At 60.0% G+C, this 22233-nt stretch overlaps 1 protein-coding gene across 1 annotated transcript; it reads right to left on the bottom strand.

Annotated features, from left to right (window-relative positions):
- Positions 1 to 2894: 2894 nt before the first annotated feature.
- LOC111161152 (proline, glutamate and leucine rich protein 1) lies at positions 2895 to 21728 on the bottom strand. Its single transcript, XM_022524679.1, has 17 exons — positions 21454 to 21728; positions 15068 to 15132; positions 14583 to 14688; positions 10512 to 10661; positions 10243 to 10314; positions 7472 to 7531; positions 7064 to 7214; positions 6814 to 6943; positions 6608 to 6695; positions 6093 to 6181; positions 5898 to 6014; positions 5659 to 5806; positions 5356 to 5515; positions 5025 to 5080; positions 4686 to 4892; positions 3130 to 4584; positions 2895 to 3034 (listed from the first exon to the last, which is right to left on the bottom strand). The coding sequence occupies exons 1-17, from the start codon at positions 21700 to 21702 to the stop codon at positions 2942 to 2944; spliced, it is 3396 nt and encodes a 1131-aa protein (XP_022380387.1). The 5' UTR covers positions 21703 to 21728; the 3' UTR covers positions 2895 to 2941.
- Between the last annotated feature and the right edge of the window lie 505 nt (positions 21729 to 22233).

Below are 22233 nucleotides of genomic sequence, written 5' to 3'. Positions count from 1 at the left end.
CTCGCTGGGCACACAGCGGAAGTGAAGGATGGCGCCGGCCACGGCAGGCAGAGGGAGGAGGCTGAGAAGCCACAAGGCATCACCTGCAGACCCGCCCGCTCCCCCCTGCACACCCCGACTGGGCTCCAGCCACTCCCACACCGTCTAGCCACAGCCTGGCCTCTGCGCGTCCCCAGCCTGACCCGCCCTCGCATCCACCTCCCAAGAGAGGTCACACGGGGCCAACAGAACTCCCGCTGGAAGAGGAACATTTATACACGGCTGATAGGGATGCGAGCTGGGGCAGCCGCTCTGGCAAACAGGATGGAGGGTCCTCAGAAAGTTGAAAACAGCTGCCTTATACCCAGCTCCCACTCTCCTGGGTGCTCACCCAATGGACACGCACACGGTGATTCAAAGGGGCAGCTGCCTCCCAATGTTCACAGCAGCAACGCCCACAACAGCCGCACTGTGGAGACGCCAGATGCCCGCTGCCCGGTGAGCGGGTACAGAGGCAGTGTGCGCACCAGAGCAACCGCCGCCGCCGCAAGGAAGGAATTCCACTCACACGTGGAATTTAAAAATCAAAACAGGATCACAGGGGAAGGGATGGCAAAATAAAATCACAGGAGAGCAGAGAGGAGACAAAACATAAGAGGCTCTTAAGCGTAGGAAACAAACTGAGGGCTGCCGCAGGGGAGGGGCTGGGGGGCTGGGTAACTGGGGGATGGGCACGGAGGGGGCCCGTGTAACAAGGGTGTTACATGCATCTGATGAATCACGGACCTCTACCTCTGAAACTAATAATATGCCCTGTTAACTAAGCTAAATTTAAATTAAGAATATTTTTAAAACAAAACAAACAAAACCCCTAATATGTGGTCTGCCCAATGCCTCCTGCAGCACCCCCTCGCCACCCCCTCCTGCTCCCAGCCTGCCACCTACCCGACCCCATCCCCCTTCCCCATCCCACCAGCCACCTTCCGCACCCCGAGAGGGCTCCCGATTCCGGACGTCTTACTGGCTGCGCTGGGAGCCTTCCCAGCCCTGCACCACCCTCGCATCACCTCCTGCCAGCCCTTCGTTCACCACCCATCTCGGGGAGACCCCCGAACCCTCCTACCTAAAACCCACGCACACACACACACATGCACACACAAGGTGCGCACACACGTGCCCAGGTGCAGGAACACAGTGGGTGCGTGCGTGCGCTGTGTAAATCCTGCACTTTCGACGTCTAAAAATTCTCATCAAATGTTGAAAACACGCCCCCGCACCCCAGTTCCCCTCTCCCCGCTGCAAACCCAGCACCTGCTCACTCTTGGCGCCCATCTGCTCTCTGCCCCGCCCCGCAGCCTCCGGAAGCTCAGCCCCAGGGGGCTGGCGGGGGGGGGGGGGGGGCGGGGGTTCTGCATTTCGTGCGCTGCCCTGCCTGCTGCCAGTGAGGCCGCCCATCACTGTACCAGCAGCAAACCCTAGTCTCGACACTGTGCCCTAACCACGCAAATACAACTGGGAGAGGAAATGGGGGGCCGCCCCCACACCCTCTGTGCTCCTCCAGAATCTCCTGTGACCCGGAGGCATTTCTAAAACACGGATTAAGGAGAAAGCAGCGGCTACTACACAACCGGTACTCGGTGTCTGATGAATAACCACATCGCGACTCCGTGAGATGGGTCCATCCTTGGTGGTAAGGCACCACCTTCCCCAGGACCGCTGAAGGGAAGGCCGCGCATGCCTGCGTGTGTGCGCACCCGTCCCGGGGCGCGCGCCCGTCCCAGAGCGCGCACCAGTCCAAGGGCGCGCACACGTCCCACGCACTCACCAGCCCCTCAGCCCAGCCCTGCAATGCCCATCCCTGTCCCCACACAGCCACCCGTCCCGCAGGAGCACATGACCCAGAGGGCACGTCCCCGTCCACACCCGCGCACCTCAGGGCACCCACCCTTGCTCCTGGGCTCTTACCACAGCTTTGACGGTGGTATCGTGATTACCTAGAAAAACGACCTTAATCTCAGCAAATAACACTGACGAATTCAGAGGACAAGGACCAGATCTGCGAACAGACTTTTACACGATGCCATGAAAAAAAGGTAGGTCCAGATGTGAACACACTGCTACAGGCAGAGGTTCGCGTGTGCACACGGACGCGCGGGTCTACACGCAGCACAGCTACACGGAGACGAACAGGGACTAACATCCGCGACCGGGGACTCTACGCGATGGTCACCCTCTTCTTCCAGCCCTTCCACAGGCTTGGGGTTTCTCAAGATAGCAGGTTGGGGGAAAGGTTTTGTAAACCTGAGTAAGTTGCCAAAAATCGGCCTAACGAGGGCCTTCAGGACACGCACACTCGGGAAGATGAGCTCCTCTGTCCACACCTCTGGGGCCCTCGACTTGTGCTCACGCCGCAGCAGATGGACGCCCGTCTTGCTCCCACACACACGAGAGCCCCAAAGAGGCCGAGACGTGACGTGTTTGCAGCGACCAGACACCGGCTGGGCCGTGGCCACAGCTCCCCGGGGGTGGGGGGCGCGGATGCGGTCACAAGAAGGCCCAGCCCGGGAACAGGGCTCACACCTCCGTACCTTTCACATCTGTCTACCTCCCGTCACTCGGTTTCCAGCCCGCGGTTTCGGGGGAACGGGAGCACACGCATTTACACACTCTCACTCTCTGGGACACACGGTGCTCTGACCTCCCACACGCCCACCCTAGGCTCTGACAAGCAGCCCCGCTCCTTACTCGTGGTCTCAACCAGCCGGCAGCACCGAGGGTGGACAGCGGGATGACGCGGGGGAGCACAGGCCGCTGTGCAGATGCACAGGGAGCACTACGAGTACCTTGGGAAGCCCGCAGGTGGCGGAACTTCTGGCCGGGAACGCAGCCGTGCAAGAGGCGGGCGGCAGGTGATCTCCCAGGACAGAACTTTATTGGAAACCAGGAGGGGGGCAGGAAAGGACTAGGAATCAGGCTCGGGGGCCGGTGGTGGCTTCTCGTCATCAGGGGGACAATCGATGAAGTCAGCCAGCATGGCGGCCGCGTCATCCTGCTCCTTTTCGGCACAAAGACGTAAGATTGGAAACAGTCACACACACAGGCACACAGAAGGACAGACCCAGAGCTGAGCCCCCTCCCCTGCCCGCCTACCTTCTCGGGGAGGGCGGCCGTCTCTGCCTCGGCCTCCGCCTCCACGTCTGCCGCAGCAGGTGTCTCGGGGGGGACCGGCACCTCGTCACCCCCGCTCTCAGTCCCCTCTTCCAGCAGGGTCGGGGGAGCCGAGGGCTCCTCTTCCACAAGCTCCTGGGGAGGTGGCCCAGCTGGGGGACTCTTCGCATCCCGTGGGCCCTCCCCCTGGGAGGGGAGCACCTCAGGGACCAGCGTGGGGGCAGCCTCGGCCCCCGGCCCCTCCTCGGCCCCCGGCTCCTCCACCTCTAGCAGCAGCCCGGGCTCCACTTCGGGCTCAGGCTGTGCCTTCGGGGACTGGGCGGGGGGCAGCTCCGGGGGCGGGCTCGGCGGCGGGGGCCCGCTCCCCTCCGCCGGCGCCCCTGCCGGGCCGAACTCCACCTCCTCCAGCTCCTCCAGCTCCTCCTCCTCCTCCTCCTCGTCCTCCTCCTCCTCCTCCAACTCTCCTTCCTCTTCCTCAAACTCCTCCTCGAACTCCTCTTCTTCCTCTTCTTCCTCCTCAAAATACTCCTCCTCGTCCTCCTCTTCCTCCTCAAAGTCCTCCTCCTCCTCTTCTTCCTCTTCCTCTTCTTCCTCCTCTTCCTCCTCCTCCTCCTCCTCCTCGTCGCTGCTGTTGATGTTAATGACCGTCAGGTCTTCCTCCAGGCCGGGGGGTCCTCCGCTGCCAGGAGTCCCTTCAGGGACCAGCTGGGGAGGTGGCAGCGCCACGGGGCCCGGCACAGGGGGGGGCGGAGGGGGCGGGAGAGGCCCCGGGGCCGCAGGAAGCTCCTCGGGCTCCTCTTTGGCCGGCCCGGGGGGGGAGGCGGTCGGCGGGCCAGCTGGAGCCACAGGCGGGGGTGTGGTGCCCGAGGGGGGCAGGGGTGGCAGCCCCTCGGGGACGATCACCACGCTGTCGTCAGAGTCGCTTTCCAAGGAGATCTCCACGTCGGATGCCTCCTCCTTATCATAGTGGACAAAGGCCGGCCTGGGCACTCTGCCCCCAAAAGTCTCATCCGGGGGTATGGTGGGCGGAGGAGTGCCACTAGGGGCGAGGACGGGGTCCTCGTTGGAGCCTGCCCGATGGTTCTCTGGGCCCGGAAGGAGCCGGGGGGGTACAGACACCAGGCCTGGGACAGAGAGGCCTAAGTGGTTGGCTGCTGGAGGTCCAGGGCGTGGCGGAGGCATGGGGCCCGCTGGCGGCAAGGGGCCCGTTGGGGGCATGGCGCCCGCCGAAGGCATGGGGCCCACTGAGGGCATGGGGCCCACCGAGGGCATGGGGCCCGGGGGATGGAAGGGGGGCGCCCTGAATGGAGATGGGGCCTCAGGAGGGGGGGCTGGGGCAGGCGTAGGGCAGGCAGGGCCCACGGACTGCAGGGGAGGGACCCGGGGGTGGGTCAGGGCAGCACAGGTCACCAGCGCTTCCGAGCAGAAAGACGCCACCTGAGGAAGAGGCCAAGGGCAGGTGTGAGCATCAGGCACCAGAGGGGGAGGCCCCTGGCTTCCGATGCAGGGGGGTGGTGGGGGGGCCAAGGGGCAGCTACCTCGAGGCTGTCCTCTCGCTGGCCAAGGGAGAAGGCTTGCACTGCGCAGGAGAGGGGAGGCGGGCAGCGGGGAGCCGGGGCCAGCAGGAGCGCCAGCAGCAGGTGGTAGAGCTCCCGGCGGCAGCGGGAGCTGGTATACGGGGAGCTGCCCAGGGCCTCGCCCTGCTGGACCCCCATGACCAGGGGGAGGACCAGCTCGTGCAGTCTCTGGGAAGAACACGGAGCATACTCGGAGACGGCGCTCAGACCACCCAATCCCCCCACGGCGCTGGCTTCCAGGGCTGACACCCGACCCCTGGGGGCGGCCCCCATGCAGATAGTGCCCCCGTACCCACTGACCCTGTGAGTCTCCTCCTTGATGAGGGGCCCACACATGAGGACGGTCCGGCTGAGGCCTGGGGAAGGAGAGGGGGGTCACAGGGGCGGGCAGGCCGTGGATCGGGTGCTCGCAGCCCATACTGAGCCTCCACTACGGCCGGCCCGGCCAAACCGCCCCACTCCTGCCCTGTGTAACGGGGCGCATGAGGCCGCGGCCAGCAGAGACACAGCCAGAGCCAAGCGAGAGTCTGTGGGGCCAGCAGCGGGCCCGGAGCACTGATGACGCAGGACCCCCTGCACGTCCAACACCACCCTGCCCACGCCCAGGGCCGCAGGGCACGGCCTCTCCCACCTCTCAGCGCGGCTGCACACACGTCACTGTTGGCATTACTGTCCCCCTTCCGATGGCTGGGTGGAGCCGTGGCCTCCCCCATGTCCAGCTTCAGCTTCTTGGGAGCGCTGGGCTTCCCGGACTGCAGCCCCCCATCCGGGCTCCCCCGCGGGCTGCGCAGCTGGTGGAGGACGGACACTAAGTCGCCAGCCCCAGGCCAACAAGGAAGCGGGAGGGCTGCAGGAGATGGCGTATGGCAGGCAGGCTCGCTCCAGCAAGGGTGCCTGACAAGAGTCCTGGGCCAGGAGCAGGGCCCTCACTCACCTTCAGGGTGTCGGCCGGCGGGGAGATGTCGCTGAGCAGGTGGGAGAGCAGGGCCTCTCCGGAGGCGCCCCCCTGCAGCACTCCGGCCGAGGCCCCACACACCTGAACCCACAGCTCCAGCACGGCATACACCTTGGCCCGCACGGTGCTACAGGGGGGAGCAGAGAGCAGTCCATGAGGGGGACGCCCTCAGAGCCCCCAGCCCATGCTCTCTGGTACGCGCCTGCCCTCACAGTCACCTGTACGGCCTCTCCTGGCCCGGGGAGAGGGTATCCCTACCAAGGTTCCAGGCATTGAGGACCTGGGGAAGCAGGCGGCTGATCAGGGCCCCGAAACGCAAGAGGCGGCCTCCACACCTGAGAGTGAAGAGAGAACAGTGAGCTCCGCTCCCAGTGCATCCTCGTCCCCCGACCGCTCCGTCCTCTCCCACTCACGCAAGGATGAGCGCAGACAGCAGGTCCAGGGCGTCCAGGTGGATAGAAGGCAGAAGCAGCAGCCGCAGGGGGCCGTCTCCAAGCAAGCTCTGCGGGAAAACATGGCAGGAGTGGGGGGACGGCCACGCCGAGACAGACAGGGACACAGAGACACGTGTGCGCACAGAAAGGGGCCCGCACGCCCCGCTGGCCCACCAGGAAAGACCCTGTCCTCTAAAACAGACCTGGGAGAGGACGATGGGGAGCGTGACTGGACCTCTCAGCCGTGACCCCGCTGAGCCCCAGGTTCACCCCCACCCCAGGGAAGCACCCGCTGGACGCGTCCTGAGAACCGGAGCCGACGTGCCCCAGTGGGCACATGTCAGGACAAGCACCGGGAGCGGTGGCACCCGGCCAGAGAAAGGGGGCTGGCCGGGACAGCCTCGGGGGACGCCGCTGTGGGAGGGGCGGCTCCCACACTGCCCCCACCCCCCGCCCAGCCAGAGGACGCCATGCAGAGCGCCAGCTCCACTCACGATGCTCTTGGCACTGATACTGAGGGCCCTGCAGATGACGTCCAGGATTTCCTGCACAGGGACGGACACGGGAGCCCCGAACTCTGAGCTAAAGAGGAGGAGAGCAGACCGGTCCTCAGCGCGGGCTCCCCAGCTTGACCGCCCCCCCACCCCGCCGCTCCACCCCATCCTGATGAGGACGGCCCCGCCCCTGGTCCCCCACGCACCTGAGCATGAGCCCCAGGCAACGGGCCAGTCCGCAGAAGCGCTGCCGGAGCCGCAGCAGGACGTGGGCGTCCCCGTCCTCCGAGGGTGTGAGCAGCATCTCCACGCCGGGGCCCTCATACTGCATGGGGGCTGCATGGAAACATGAGGACGTTGCGCCCTGACACCCTTCATCCGCCCCTCCTGCCTCCCTTGTGGAGGCGGAAACCCACTGCCCACTCCCCCTCCCCACCGCCCGCCCCCGGCCCGTACTTGTCTCTGCGCCCTCGTACAGGGCCCCCAGCAGGCTGTGCAGGGAGGCCAGCAGGCTGCGCAGCTCCTGCTCCCAGCTCTCCGTGTGCTTCAGGCCCTGCGAGAAGCCGGCACCCAGAGAGGGCAGCTTGGAGTAGCACTCGCAGGCCAGCTGCAGGAGAGAGGTCGGACGCGGTCGGACGGGACCCCGGGCCAGCCCCGCAGCCCGACGACCCCCACGTGCCAAGAGAGCTCAGAGTGGAGCAGAAAGGACAGCAAGGCAGAGGAGTTGGAGGTGAGCATCTTGTGCACGAAACGGGAGGGAAGCGAGAACCCGATCCGCCGGTGGCAACAGAGAAAAAAACCAAGAGAGAACAGAAGCTCCAGCTCAGACCCCAGGGGCTCTCCACCTCCCTCTCTTCCCTATACCTGCTGGAGCTGGGGGCTCAGGGCATCCACCCGGGACAGGAAAAACGAGGCCAGCTTGCCCTGGGTCGGGGGAAAGAGAGGAAGAGGCTGGTGAGTCAAGGGCCAGAGAGGAACACCCTGGTCCACTGCCAGCAGCAGAACGGAAACCCAGCTTTCTGTCTCCTGCGGACACAGGACCCGCAGCGCCCAGCCTGTGAGCAGACCTGCTGACAGTCGGCCCTCATCCTCAGCTCGCCTCCCCGTCCCGCCCCACAGACACCGGGCTCCCTCAGGCCCATTTCTGCAAAATGACAGTCCTGTTCCTCCAGCTTTGACCAGGCAAAGATGTGAGTTGGGGAAAGAGGCCCCAGGCAGGGGTGCGCGGGTCAGCACAGGTCAGAGCAGCCTGGCCACAAGCAAACACCCGCTCAGCTGGCCGCGGCAAAGCCACCAGCTCCCAGGGGCTAGAATCCAGGGAGCCTGCAAACGCAGCTGGCAAGAAACATTTTCCATTTCACTAGCCTGTAAGATAACCACAAACGTGGACAGAGAACCCAGCAGCAGCAGCAGCATCTCTGCCTGCCACCAGGGAAAACTACACCTTTCCACCTCTGGTTCTAATTCGCAGGCATCTGGAAACACTGGTCACGTACGTCACTAACTCGGAATTTCAGACACTGTTAGAGCTACGATCTCGGCGTCTGACTTGCTAACAGTGAGACGTGCGGCTCTATCACACTCCTCAGAACGCATGTTCTCATCAGAGTCGGCCTCCCCTGCAATTCCGTGTGCTTCTGGAACTCAGAAGCACTCTGGGAAGGAGTCCGTGGCCCAAACAAGGGCAAGAACACTAGGGTGGACAAAGAGAAGGCATGAAACGGGGTCCCCGGCTCCAGGGGAATTGAGAGGGCATCAGAAGGACCCAAGACGTGAGCCCCCGGGGGCGGGCGCTGGGAGGCGGGGCGGGCCGGCAGCCAGCGGGGCTGAGAGGGAGGACACCCACAGGGTAAGACCAGCAGGGAGAGTGCACGGAGGCCCTGGACCCCAGACTGGGGAGTAGGGACCCCGTGAGGACAGGGCATCTCACACACGAGGGTGAACTCGCAGAGGAACCGTGGGCTGTGGCGTCAGGCATGCGGAGGCACTTCCGGACAGAGGCCCAGCCTCCCAACCTCCCCACACCTGCCCCGCGGCGGGAACCTCATGGGGCTTCCCACGTCACCCTTTAGGACTCACAGACCGCCAGCAAGTGCTGCTCTCACTGACCCCGGGGTACAAGGCCTGGAACCACTCCCGGGGACACGGGGGGTGGGGGGGCTGAAGGGCACTTTCCCAGCAATGCGGGAGGCTTCGGGATGCTTCAGACCAAGAACAGCAACTGCACACAGGTCTCCTGACTGCCCTGCTTCCCCGAGGACATTTCCTGGAGGGCGGCCAAAGGCCTGACCCCGGAGCGCCCTGCCCTCTCGCTCCATTCCTGCTTCCCCCCCTGCTCCTGCTTCCCCCCCGAGGAAAGGTAGAGGCCCTGCGGACTCACCTCCCAGCCTCAGAAGGCAGGGGCACAGCAGCCCGGACCGGGAGACCCTGCGAGACCACCGCTGCCCTGGGAGCTTCCGCACCAAGCCAAGAACAGACACTCCCACGGCACCTATCCTGTCCTGTCCCCACGGCAAGAGCCTCCAGGTACAAACCGCCCGGGAGCCTTGCATTTTCCCACAGACAGGCTGGTAGCCCACAAAGCCAGAACCCTCCGCAGATGGCCCTTCTCCACATGACACCTTATTCTTAGCAAAATTAAAGCACACCCGCCCCGCCCTGTAGCAACATCTGGAAAAGCTGTTAGCTCTGCAAAGCACCCTGGAACTTCGGGCCTGGCCTCAGAAACTCAAGGCTGAATTCTCCTCCATGCTCAGAGGGACAACCAAGAGGCACCAGCGCAGGGAACATGGGCATTCCAGAGGCCCCGACAGTTCGAACCCAAAGATGGGGGGGCGTGCAGGCAGACAGACATGCCCACTCGGAGCTGAACCAACGAGACCCACAGGAACGCCTCGCCCCTCTGACCACTGACCAGAGCGAGCTCGGGCACAGAGACCCAGCCTGCGGCACGCAAGCAGCTCCCTTAGAGCATTTCAGAAGAAAGGGAGAGTTTACAAAACTCAGGAAAGCTTTGGTTAAAAAAAAACAAGCAAAGGGGCGCCTGGATGGCTCAGTCATTAAGCATTTGCCTTTGGCTCAGGTCATGATCCCAGGGTCCTGGGATCAAGCCCCACATCAGGTTCCCTGCTCCGTGGGAACCCTGCTTCTCCCACTTGTGTTCCCTCTCTCACTGTCTCTCTGTCAAATAAATAAAATCTTAAAAAACAAAAAACAAAACAAAAACAAAAAAACAAAAAAACCACAAGCCAAAAAACCCCATACAGGTCATGACATAGTTTAGTCCGGATTATGTGTTAATACAGGAAAGCAGTCAGTCAGGAAGGCTTCCTGGAGGAAACGGCAAGAGCCGTGGGCAGCAAGTGAGACAGGATGGGAGGAGAATGGGCAGGGCAGACGGGAGAAGGAGTCTGGGTTAAGGGCTTTGGCATCAGACGTGGGTTCCGATCTTCACCGAGCACAGGCAAGTCAGTTTCTCTGTGAGCCTGGAGAGCCAACAGGCAGCACAGAGCCATCCGTGGGGACAGGACCATGCGCTCGGCAGACAGGTGCTCCAAATTCTCCGCTGTGGGCTCTGAGCTAAGACAGTGAGCGAGGGTTACGCGGGTGGAAAAGGCCTTTCGGGGAATACTTACTTTGAGAGACCCACAGGCCCGAGGAAAGTAGGTCATGCAGGCCTTCATGCCCTCCAGCGCTGAGAGCTCACACTGTGGGCGGAACGGAGAGTCAGGCCGAGGCGCAGAGCCCAATACCCCCGAGACCCCACACACTCACCATCCCCCGCCACACTGTCCTCGGCCCTACCTCTCCTCCCTCTCCCACCTGCTCCCTGCACTCCGACCCACTGGAGGGAGAGCACTGTGCGGGCTGGGGTCGGGGGGCGGGGGGGTTGGAGGGGTCTCACCTCTGGCCTGAGGCCCAGCAGGGAGGTGAGGAGGCCAGGGAGGTGGTTCATGGAGATGTCCCGGAAGAGCGTAGGCAGCTGGGCTGCATAGCGGAGCAGGTCCCTCAGGACGGCCACAGCCAGCTCCATCGTGGGGGGCGGGTCCTGGGACTAAAAGCAACGAACACCACGCTCCTGAGCTCGCCTCCGCAGTCACCAAGAGGAGGTGGCCCGGGAGGCAGGCCAGCACGGGGCTTCCGAGGAACACCACACTGTCACCGTTGCCCACACACCCACTGGGACACCGGGAACCCCAATGTAGCATGTCTACAGAAAGGACACATGTCTAGGCTTTAGTACCACGGGCATCTGGGGCCCTGAATGTGCTGGGAAAGAAACAAAGCCAGGCCTTACAGATCTGACTAACGGAAGATGGCGAGTGGTTCTCCCGACTGCGCTCCCCTGTTAGGAACAGAGGAGCGCCCTTCTCGCCCTGGAAACAGCTGCGGCAACAGCGAAGCCGCCCCATGTCGCCAAGTGGGCTTCAGCCTGGCTCACACCTACCCTGGACTCGTGGAGGAGAAAACAGTGGGATCTAGGACTTCCCTGGAAAATCAACGTGTACACAGGAAATAGTCGGCACCGACCTCCCACCAGACCCGAGGCCGTCAGGCCACGAAACAAGTACGGCTCATCAGTGAGCAAGTAAGCACGGGGAGGGCTGGGGCTGGGCCAACTGGTGCGGGGCTCAGAGGGGGCGCATGATGTGATCAGCACCGGGTGTTCCACGCCACTGATGGAACGCCGAACTCCACGTCTGCAAACTAATGGTATACTATGTGCTGTCTAACTGAATTTAAGTTAAAAAATAAAAAAGAAACTAAAAAAAAAGAAAGGAAGAACAAGGGCCTCTCACACTGCATTTCAGTCCCATTAACGCCCCCTCTGGTCACCCCTCCTCCCGCTGCTGCCACCTTCACAGACGAAGGAAGCCCTGGGACAGGCAGGAGTCCCCGGCCACACCTGAAACCGTCCCTTCGTTCTCACCGCCCTCTCCCCCATCCTGTCACCCTGTGCGTGGACTGTCCCCCAGCGCCTGTCCCGCATGTCCAGCTAGTCCTGCAGAGTCCTCCGCACACAAGAACCCCTTCCGTAAATACCCTTCCCAAGCCCCACACACCTGCCCGAGGTCACTGCACAATTCCCTCCCATGGGAGCCCAGCATCGGGACTGCCTGGCTCCCCAACGTGTGTTCCCGCTCCCGACCCGTGTCCGTGCTCTGCCAGTCTCCTAACCCCTGAGCTGCTACATCTGAAACCCAGCATTCCGTCCTCACCTCGCTCCACCTCTGAACCGCAGAGACACACGGGTCCTGCCCCTTCCCTGTACACCACCCAACCCACAGCCCTGCCATGCCGTCTGCGGTGCAGTGCCCCGTCCTGTCGGCTCCCCTCCCCTACCTGGCCGCGGTCGGGGGCGCGTCTTCCCACGCTATCCACGGAAGTGCCCGAGTTCATCCTCACCTGAGCCTCCGCTGCCCCCGCAAACCCACTGAGCCCGTGGGCTGCCGCTCGCACCTGCTCAGGGCTATGCTCACTAAGGGAGCGGCCAAGGCCTGGCTCCCCAGGCTGCCCTCCTCCCCTCCGACCCTGACCATCCCGGCGCTCGGAAATCCGGGATTGTCCCGCACGTACCTGTTTCACCATCGGGACCTGTCCACTTTGCCTCTAAGCCTCTCCTGGACTCAACTTCTCATCCTTTCTACGGCCTCCTCCCCAGCACAAGCTACCAGGAGGTTTCCCCTCTACGAGGTCTTTCTGCTTGCAATCTGGCTCCTTTCTAGTTCTTTCTCCAAACAGCGGCCGAGGTAGTACTTCCAACTGAGAATCTGATCACGTCACCATCACCATCATCTCCTCTTCACCCCTACTCAAAACCTTCCATGAGAGGCGCCTGAGGGGCTCGTGGGTGAAGCGTCTGCCTTTGGCTCAGGTCATGATCCCTGAGTCCTGGGATCGAGCCCCGTGTCAGGCTCCCTGCTCAGCAGGGAGTCTGCTTCTCCCTCTACCCCTGCCCTTATCCCTGACTCATGCTCAATCTCTCTCTAATGAGTAAATAAAATCTTTAAAAAAAAAAAAAAACAACCCACCTTCCATGAATTCCCAGTGTTCCAACAACAAACACCGAGCTCCCTAACATGCCCCAGGCCCCCACACGTTGTTCGGTCCCCACATCCCTCCCTACCCCCCGTGCCTAGTGGCATCTCATCAACCCTGCTCGGCCGCACCAGCTTGCTTGTAATTCTCCAACTGGGCCAAACTCCTGTCCTCTCGGGGCTTTTGCACACTTATCAACATGTTCTTAGCCCCATCAGCTCGGAGAAGCCCTCCGTGAACCACTGGTCCACAGAGACTGTGCTCCTCACCCCACGTCCTAGCGGCGGTGTGCCGCACCACACCTAGGGCGCCTTCCCTTCTGTCTGTAAGCCACTCCACGCCCCGCCGGGCAGGACAGCATGCCCCGCGTGAAGTCACACACTCTCCTGACGGGCTGGCCCTCCTGACGGGCTGGCTGGGTGCCCCGCTATGCGATTATTCTAGAAAAGCCTCTCCCGCTGGGAAAGGCATCAGCAACTGTATGGTCTGTACAGCCTGTTTTCGCATAGCCCACAAGCTAGAACAGGAGTTTTACATTTTTAAACAGTTGGAAAAGGAAAAAAGAAAGAAAATGCAACAGAAAGCACATGTGGTTTGCAAAGCCAGAACGCTTCCTATCTGCACCCCCGGAGCAGAGCACAGGAACTCTCGAGCCACGGTGGGTACACTGAAACGAACACAACCCCGCATGTCAGCTGCACTTGAACGATGAAAATTTTCCTAAAGAAGGCTTGGCCAGAGGGGCGCCTGAGTGGCTCAGTGGGTTAAAGCCTCTGCCTTCGGCTCAGGTCATGATCCCAGGGTCCTGGGATTGAGCCCCGCATCAGGCTCTCTGCTCGATGGGGAGCCTGCTTCCTCCTCTCTCTCTCTCTGCCTGCTTCTCTGCCTACTTGCGATCTCTGTCACATAAATAAATAAAATCTTAAAAAAAAAAAAAAAGGAGGTTTGGCCAGAGACAGAACACGGCCTTTGATCACACGGTCAGCAGTGTATTTAGAGAATTTCTGGACAGACAGAATCCTGTCATACTGAGGCCTTCAGCACCTACTTGGTACAAGCCCCTGAAGTTGTTCTCAGGAGCTTAAAAATTGAGACCAATCAAACCTGGCTGCGATCCCAATGCCGTCACGCACGCTTGTAGTCACGCAAACGAAGGACAAGCTGCAAGGGCCGTGCAGAGGACAAGGCTCTGACCGTGGGGGAATTCAGACGGGAGAACTGCACCACGTCTCCCGCCGGTACGCGGATTTACGGATTTCCACGGCAGTAGCCAGGTAAGCGCGATTTACTGACCTGCTCAGAACACATGCTCTGGAAACATGAGTACCAGCTAACTGGGAGTGGTTCACATGCTGCATTTTCTGAGTAAAACTGTGCTGTGTTTTTTTTTAATTTATTTTCTGCAGACATTTACTTCTTGGAAAGTCCCTCAACACCCCATGCTGGACTCTGAGAACCATGCCAGCGGGGGCCGGGGTCACCTGACCACGGTGCCCCTAGAGCTTAGCACTCAGCCCCCGTGCTCAGAATGTGCTTGCGGAAGAACGAAGTGGGGAGACCATCAAAGCAGGTTAGAAAAAAACTGAAAATGCTGAAAGAGAAAAAGGGAGCAGCAAAAAAAGACAAAAAACAAAACAAAACAAAAAAAACACCCAAGCAAACAATACATAAAAATAAAACACCCGGAAAAAGGAACTTTTGCAATGTCGCTTGTTAGAAAAGCTAGCGAGGAAGTGAAATCCGTCAGTGATTCAAGTGTGTGAAGGTCAAATGATTTAAAACACCCCCTGGATAAAAACATCAGAAAGTTTACTGCCGTGTTTGCACCTGAAGCTCACGCTCCCTGCTGTCAGGACACTGCCTCTCCTGCCCCTGTCCTCGGGACTCCACGTCCTCAGGACTCCGCGCCCCGGCTGGCAGGGGCATGACACCTTACCTGTAGCACCTGCTGAATGCTCCGGAGCCAGGACACACAGTGCTGCTGGAACATCTCCGTGGGGCTCTCTCCCACCAGCAGGGACAGCAGACACAGGCCCTCAAACCTGCCAGGGAAGCAGCCAGTGATAGCCCGCAGCGGCAGCCATGCCCCCGAGAACACCGGTCACCGCGCTGGTGCACCGGGGGCCAGAGCTGACGCCCCTTCCAGACCCTCAGTGCTTTCCAACTCCCAAAATGCCTGGAGGGCTCTGGTGAGATGCGAGCAGCGAGGACGCTGGGAACGGAGGTGGTCCCAGGTAGGACGAGCCGGGGCCGGGGCAGGCGGGGCTCACCCCATGGGAGCCCACGGGAAGAAGGAAACCCTCCACCCTCTCGATGAGAAGTCTCTTGAGCCCACAGGGTGCTGACCATGGATGGATGGCCAGATGGACAGCCCGCTTCTTGAGGAACCACCGCCTGGAAAAATGAGGCTTAAAGACTCACCGAGTTTTAATGGAACCGAGCCGTGCGTTACTGAGACCCACCAGCGCCCCAACGGCGGACAGGTTCTGGGGGAGCAAATAGGGAAGTGGGTCAGGAACAGGATGCTGATGGCAGCAGGGGCGCTTCTCTGGGCCCTTCCCTGCCCGCACCTATGAAGCCTCCCCTGAGCCCCGAGGCCCCATTTCCAGCAGCTGACATTCAGCAGCCTGTGCCTCAGGGGCCTTCCTCCAGGCCCATCCTGCCTGACCCCTTCTTCCGCCTCCCACCCAGCAAGTTAGTGCCGCGCACAGGACAGCCCAACTCAGCCCGGCGACCAGACCTCCAAGACCCACATCCCAGCTCAGTGTCCCCGGGCAGCACCCAGCACAGAGCAGATGCCACACACACTTGCTGGACGGACGCTGACCCCATCTGTTACCCTCGGCCTTCACCCCAAACCCTCCTCATCCTGTTCCCGGCTTCCTCAGAGCCATTAGCCGATGCCAACACCGACCCAGTCAGCCAGAGCCTCCTTCCCGCACATTCTGGGGGCCCTGACACAGGTTTCCTCCCAGGCCTCCCAAGAGTACCCTGCTACCCCGCGGAAGGCCGAGCTCCTCACGTGACCCCTGGGCCCCCCAACCGTGCCCATCACTCATTCTCCCAACACACACGGGACACACAGCGACGGATGAAGGGATCCAGAGCCGGACAAAATCAACAAGGTCCCCGCTCTCACGTCGGAAATGTTGACTCGCTTCTTCAGTCAATACGTATTCAAGGTCAACCTCACGTGGGACATTGCTCTAGGTGATGGGGAACGTGTGTGCTAGATACACAGGGCAGAAAATACACAAACAACCCAACACTAGTGAGTGGGATGGCGCCGAGGGCCATGGGGCGGCCTAAAGCAGACTCGGGAAGGAGCCGAGCGCCTGGCGTGGGGGAGGGAGGTCGGGTCAGCGCGCAGCAGGCAGAGAAGCCCTCTCTGGGGGCGCCCTCGAGCGAATGGAAAATGAGATGCACCCCTATCTGAATACTCTGCCGACAGGAAGAGAAGATGGTGCAGCCACTTCAGAACATTCTGGCAGCATCTCCGAAGGTCACATAACCCAGCACTTCCCGCCCCGGGGACAGCCCTAAGAGAACCGAGAACCCAGTTCTGCCGAGACTCGCACGTGACGCTTCCCAGCGTCCTTCCTGACAGCCCAAGAGTAGAACCACCCAAGCGCCCACACATCAGCCGATGGACCACAGACCCACATGACGGAAGAGTGAGTGGCCGTATTAAAAAATAATAATAATAGGGGCGCCTGGGTGGCTCAGTGAGTTAAGCCTATGCCTTCAGCTCAGGTCATGATCCCAGGGTCCTGGGATCGAGCCCCACATTGGGCTCTTTGCTCCACGGAGAGCCTGCCTTCCTCTCTCTCTCTCTGCCTGCCTCTCTGCCTACTTGTCATATAATCTCTACTTGTCATATATGATCTCTGCCATATAAATAAATAAAATCTTTAAAAAATAAGTAAAATAAAATAATAGTAATAGTAATAATAATAATGAAGCTCTGGGACACGGACGAGCATTCAAAACGTTATGCTACACGAAAGCAACCAGACCCGAAACGCCACGTGTAGAATTTGTTCCCGTGAGCCGGTCGAGACACGCAAACCGAGAGACGAAGAGTAGAGCACAGCCATAGGGAAGCGGGCGGGGACCACGGGGGCCCAGGGCTTCCTTCTGGAGGAATGAGCCGTTCTACACCCATCATGGCAGGCGCGCGGCCGCCAAGGGCGAGGGAGCGCGCGACTCTTGACCTCGGGGCTACAAGCTCCAGCCCTGCGTGGGGTGTAGAAGTTACTTAAAAGATTTAACCTTTAAAAATAACAGTAATCAAAATAAATACATGAAATTGATCACAGCGATGGCTGAGCGGCTCCACGCGTCCACAGCACGTGGCAAGGAGGCAACGGACAGCAAGGAGGCGAACTGCAGGGTAAGGCATTGACTCTGGGTTTCGGCTCAGGTCAGGATCTCCAGCTGGGAGCCTGCTGGTCCCTCTGCCTCCCGTGCCCTCTAAAATATGTAAATAAATCTTCTAAACATAAACAAATAAAGTAAAACGACATGTAGGGAATCGAGGTGAAGGGTCTATGGGGATTATTTTAATTATTCTTTCAAATTTTCCGTAAACTCTAAGTTATTTCAAAGCAATGGTATTTTCTTTTTAAAGATTTATTTATTATTTATGTGACAGACAGAGATCACAAGTAGGCAGAGAGGCAGGCAGAAAGGGAGGAGGAAGCAGGCTCCCCGCTGAGCAGAGAGCCTGATTGGGGCTGGATCCCAGGACCCTGGGATCATGACCCGAGCTGAAAGCAGAGGCTTAACCCACTGAGCCACCCAGGTGCCCCAGCAATGGTATTTTTTAAAAAAAAGAAGAAACAAGAGAACTGGGGACATCAAGTTCAATTCTTCTGAGGAGTCTTGCCAAGAAAAGAAATGGGGCAGGAGACAGCGGGGCCGGGGAAGGGCGTGTTAAAGCCACTCAGGGCAGTGCGGGATGAAATGCTCCAACAGTGGGGAGAGCTGGTGAAGTGGGGGGACAGGGGCATGGAGCAGCTCACCCCTCAGCATGGGAGGGAAGGCAGAGCGTATGGACACAGACTTAGTGAACCTGGCAGGAACCCACAGGGCCACCCATCCGACGGCTTCTACCTTCTCAGTGAGACGGGATGCAAGTGAACATCTAACCAGGAGGGTGCAAAGAGGCAGTTAGAGGCTGTCTGGGGAAGCGGAAACGTGGTGGGACTGCTGGGCGACACTACGGTCCACTGCAGACGATGACGGCCGGGAGTGCTAAGTGACAGTCTGCAAGGACATCTGTCCTGAAGCCACGCTGGGCTACGCAGGTGCACGCAGAGAATGAACAGTTAAATTCACCTCAGAGGAGGTACGAGCCGGCAAGTACAAGACGGGAGGGGCAGCAAAGGGATTATAACGGAGCTTAAACTGGGTAAGAAGAGAACAAAAAATGTGACAGATAAGACATAGGTTTATTTCCTTCCAGTGGTGATCAATGCTGGGAAGAAAACCGAACAGGACAATGCGTCAGAGAATGTCTACGTCAGGGCGGACTGGGGCGCGGTGGTCAGGAAAGACTCCTGTGAAACAGGCGCACAGAAGCTGAGACTTAAGTGGGAAGTTCACCCTCCACCAGCTTCCCGAGTTTCCCAGAGAAGCGCCCAGGAGCTGGTGAGCAAGGGTCCCAGCAACTCCAGAAACAAGGTGAGCTTGGGCGGCTGGAGCGGGGTCCACACAGACAGGGAGCGGTGCGAGATGAAGTCAGGAGGTCAGCAGAGGCCACACAAGGTAGGGATTAGTGTGCGGTTTTCAGCAAAACAATGTTGTCATTTTATTGATATACTTTTTTTTTTAACATCGACTCCATGCCCAGCATGGGGCTTGAACTCATGACCCTGAGATCAAGAGTCACCTGCTCTACGGACTGAGCCAGCTGGTGCCCCTTTTATTGGTATTTTTAAACAGATCAGTGGCTACTCACTAGGGCACAGAACAGTACAAAGCCCTGGGGATAAAAGCAGAATAAGACATTCCATCCTTCTAAGAACACGCAGTTACAAGCAAAATGAGATGTGGGATTTGCTTTAAAATGCTGGGGGAGGGGAGCAGAGTTGGGACGGTGGGCATGAAACCATTTGGTAAAACATCCATTGTTAAATTTGGGTGACGGGGACAGCATAGGGTGGGATGATTCAAAATACTGTTGTTTTTTTTTAAAGATTTTATTTATTTATTTGACAGAGAGAGGGAGCACAAGAGGCAGAGCGGAAGGCAGAGGGAGACGCAGGCTCCTGGCTGAGCAGGGAGTTCGACCAATGCGGGACTCTGTCCCAGAACCCAAGAAGCATGACCTGAGCCACCCAGGCATCCCTCAAAATACTATTTTCTCTACCTTTGTGTACTCCGAAGTAAGTTCTATCTTTTTTTTTTAGATTTTATTTATTTATTTGACAGAAAGAGAGATATCACAAGTAGGCAGAGAGGCGGGGGAGGGGGGAGGCTTCCCGCTGAGCAGAGGGCCCAATGCAGGGCTCGATCCTAGAGCCCTGAGACCATGACCTGAGCCGAAGGCAGAGGCTTAACCCACTGAGCCACCCAGGTGCCCCGAGTTCCATCTTTTTTCATTACATATAAAATAGAGCAAATCAAAGCCTAGCTGTTTGGTAAGGGAAGAAGGTTATATAAACACGTGAAACGAATAAATATATCGTTTCACTATGTTGTAAGAAAGGACAGCTAATCACGGGTAAAGGTTTGGAAGGGTTTCCCAAAGGCAGTGAAAAGCACAGAACTGAAAAGATTTTTTCCAGGGAGCAGGGCAGCAGCACGGGGAGGGACCCCAAGCGGAGAACAATGCAAAGGCCCAAAGCCAAGAAAGCCCAGCTAGAGAGGATCATAAACCCCGGCAAACGGCATCAGGGTTTTCCTGGAGCAAGCTCACTCCGGCTGCCATGAGAGAAACGAGTGAAATGCCACAGGACCAAGGCAAGGAGACAAGTCTTGCTATAATCCACACCAGAAACTGGGCACAGTTTCACTGTGCAACTACTGAGTTCCCGCCACCTATAGGAAAGCAAGTTGGTGATTCGGCCAAAACAGATGGCCCAATTGATGGTTCTATTTGTCTTTCCAATAAGCTCCAAGCCTATTTCCTTACTTTCATTTCTCATCTCAATTAGACTAGAAATTCTCCAAGGGAAAAGACCACGCCTATGTGTCTACCAGAGATGAGAACAATAGTTACTGCGTAACAGCACCTCGGTATTGTTTGAATGAAAACGGGCAGACGCAAAGCAAACCCTCCAGGCGGCACTGTGAGCCCAACAAACCCAGGATCCAATACGAGAGACAAGAGATGTTAGCAAGAAAAAAGGCAGGCTATGCCCCAGAATGTGGCACGGACAATATTAAAGGGGGAGTCTAGATTCCCACATCACCTTTAGCTTTGCTCGAAATTCTGCCAGGCTTTAGACACTTGGAGAAAATAAGACGTTGGGTTCACGGACTCGTCTTGAGGGAGGAGGGAAAACTTGGGACAAGGAAAGAAACCACACGTGTATAGGCAGAAGAGACAACATTTCAGAAACGCACGTGGATTAGAAGGTGGGAGATTGAGACGAGAAAATGCGTCATCAGCTCCCACTTCCCAAAGTGGGCTGAGTAGCAGAGGTACGGTTCTGTCACCCTCAATGGTGGGGAGTAATGTCAGTGTCAGCGATGAGACCGTCCCTGATAAATCTGGGACTCAGACCAGAGAACCACCCAAGGTTTCGACAACCCTCCTGCTGGAAGGAAGCAGGGTGCTGGCGAGGTCTGAGGAACAAAGATGGGACAAGGAAGACCTCATGTATATGGATCTTGAGGGGTGGGTAGAATTTGGGGAGGGCGGAGGCGAGGACGGAGGGCAGGGGATATGAAAGGAGCACCCACCCACCCTTAGACCCCGCGTTGGACACACTATGCCTTCCTACACGCAGGGCCTTCACCTGGGCGAGAGAGCCGGGTTCAAGCTAACACTGGAACACGCAGGGAAGGATATGGAAAGGAGTGGACAGATCTGAAAGCTACTTGGGTAATAAAATCAAAGGGACTGAACATGAGGAAGGCATGGGAGCACGAACGTGTTTTGATGGACATCTGGGTTTCTAGTTTGCGGGTCCTTAGAAGAACCCCTTCTAAGCCAGTCTACAAGGCTCTGCCCCGCACCGCACCAGCCTCACTGTGCCCACGCTGGTCCCCACCGCCTCCGAGCCCCTCCTGCCACAGGACCTTCCCACGTGGACTTCTCCCATTTCCTTTCCCTAGCCAACCCCCTGCTCTTCCGGGGACGGGGGAGGATGTCGGCTTAAGCTCCAGCGCCTCAGGAAAACCTCCGCAGTCCTCGGGGTCAGGTGAGGGGTCCCGGCCACGCCACTCTCGCTGTTTCCAGACACCGTGTTCAGCACTACCGCATCTGCGAGTGGAGCGCCCGAGGGTCCGGCTCCGGAGGGCCTCGGTCAACATTCGTCGTCCACGTCCGTTCACTCGGTCGGAACAATCCCACAACCACACCGCGAAGGGGAGAGGGAAGATGGTGCAGCTGAGCGGCGGGGCCTGGACTCGAACCCACAGTCCCGAGCGACTGCCAACAGCCCAGCGGCGGAGCACCGAGGCCCCTCCTCCCACCCCGGAGTTTCCGCTGACGGCGTGAACGTCGCCCAGACCGACAAGGGCTCTGGCAGAACCCCCAGCCCTTCCAGCCCGCCCTCCCCGCCGCCCCCGCGCCCCGCGGCCCCGCAGCGGCGCCGGCTCCCGGGCAGGGCCGCGGGCACGCGGGCCGCACTCACCTGGGCCCCGCCCACCGTCCCATGCAATCGCAGGAGGCACATGAGCCCGGGCAAGTGCGGGGCCGAGCGCACCGGGGGATGCACGGGCGCCACGGCGCCCCCCGCGCGCGGCTGCAGCAGCCCGGACACGCTCTCCAGCAGCAGCAGGCGGAGACGCGGGCCCGAGCCCACCGCCGACAGACCCCCCGTCCCGCCGGGCACCCCGGCCGCGGAGCCCGCCGAGGGCCCGCTAAGAACGGCTGCCGCCATCTTCGCCTGGGCTCCGGTGGTGGCGTGGCGCGATGACGCAAACGCTCAGCGACGGGCGCCTGGTGGGGAGGGGGCGTGAGGAGGGGGCCGCGGCCCTGCGCACTGGGCGGCCAGGGGCGGGGCTCTGCGCGCCGCGCGCGAGGGAGCATGCGCTGGCGGGCCGGCCGGGGCGCGGGAGGGCCACGTGGGCCGGACAAAAGGAGCCCGCGGCCCGGGGCTCAGCAGAAGTGTCCCGGGCCCCGACGCTCGGCGGTCGGATGGGCAGCGGTCTGGGGCGTGTGTGCTGCGGCGGCGACGCCCAGGCGGCGGTCCGGGCACCCCTCAAACACGAGCTCCGACAGCGCCCGGCCTGCAGGGAGACGAGCCGCCGGGGTCCCCGAGGCCTCCACCGCGGCCGCCGCACGCTGCCTCTCCGAGCTGCCGGCCACAGGGCCGCGGGTGCGCTTTAACCCCTGCTGCGTCCGTGCCGCCGTCCCCCGGTGCGGCCTCAGAACGCTCCAACACCTCTCTGTGTGCTTGTCCTGCACGAGG

Source organism: Enhydra lutris, unplaced genomic scaffold, assembly GCF_002288905.1.
Source record: "Enhydra lutris kenyoni isolate GAN:26980312 unplaced genomic scaffold, ASM228890v2 scaffoldscaffold82, whole genome shotgun sequence".
Taxonomy (NCBI): Eukaryota; Metazoa; Chordata; class Mammalia; order Carnivora; family Mustelidae; genus Enhydra; species Enhydra lutris.
Note: the sequence above shows the minus strand (reverse complement) of the source record. Positions and strands in the feature narration are given on the sequence as shown.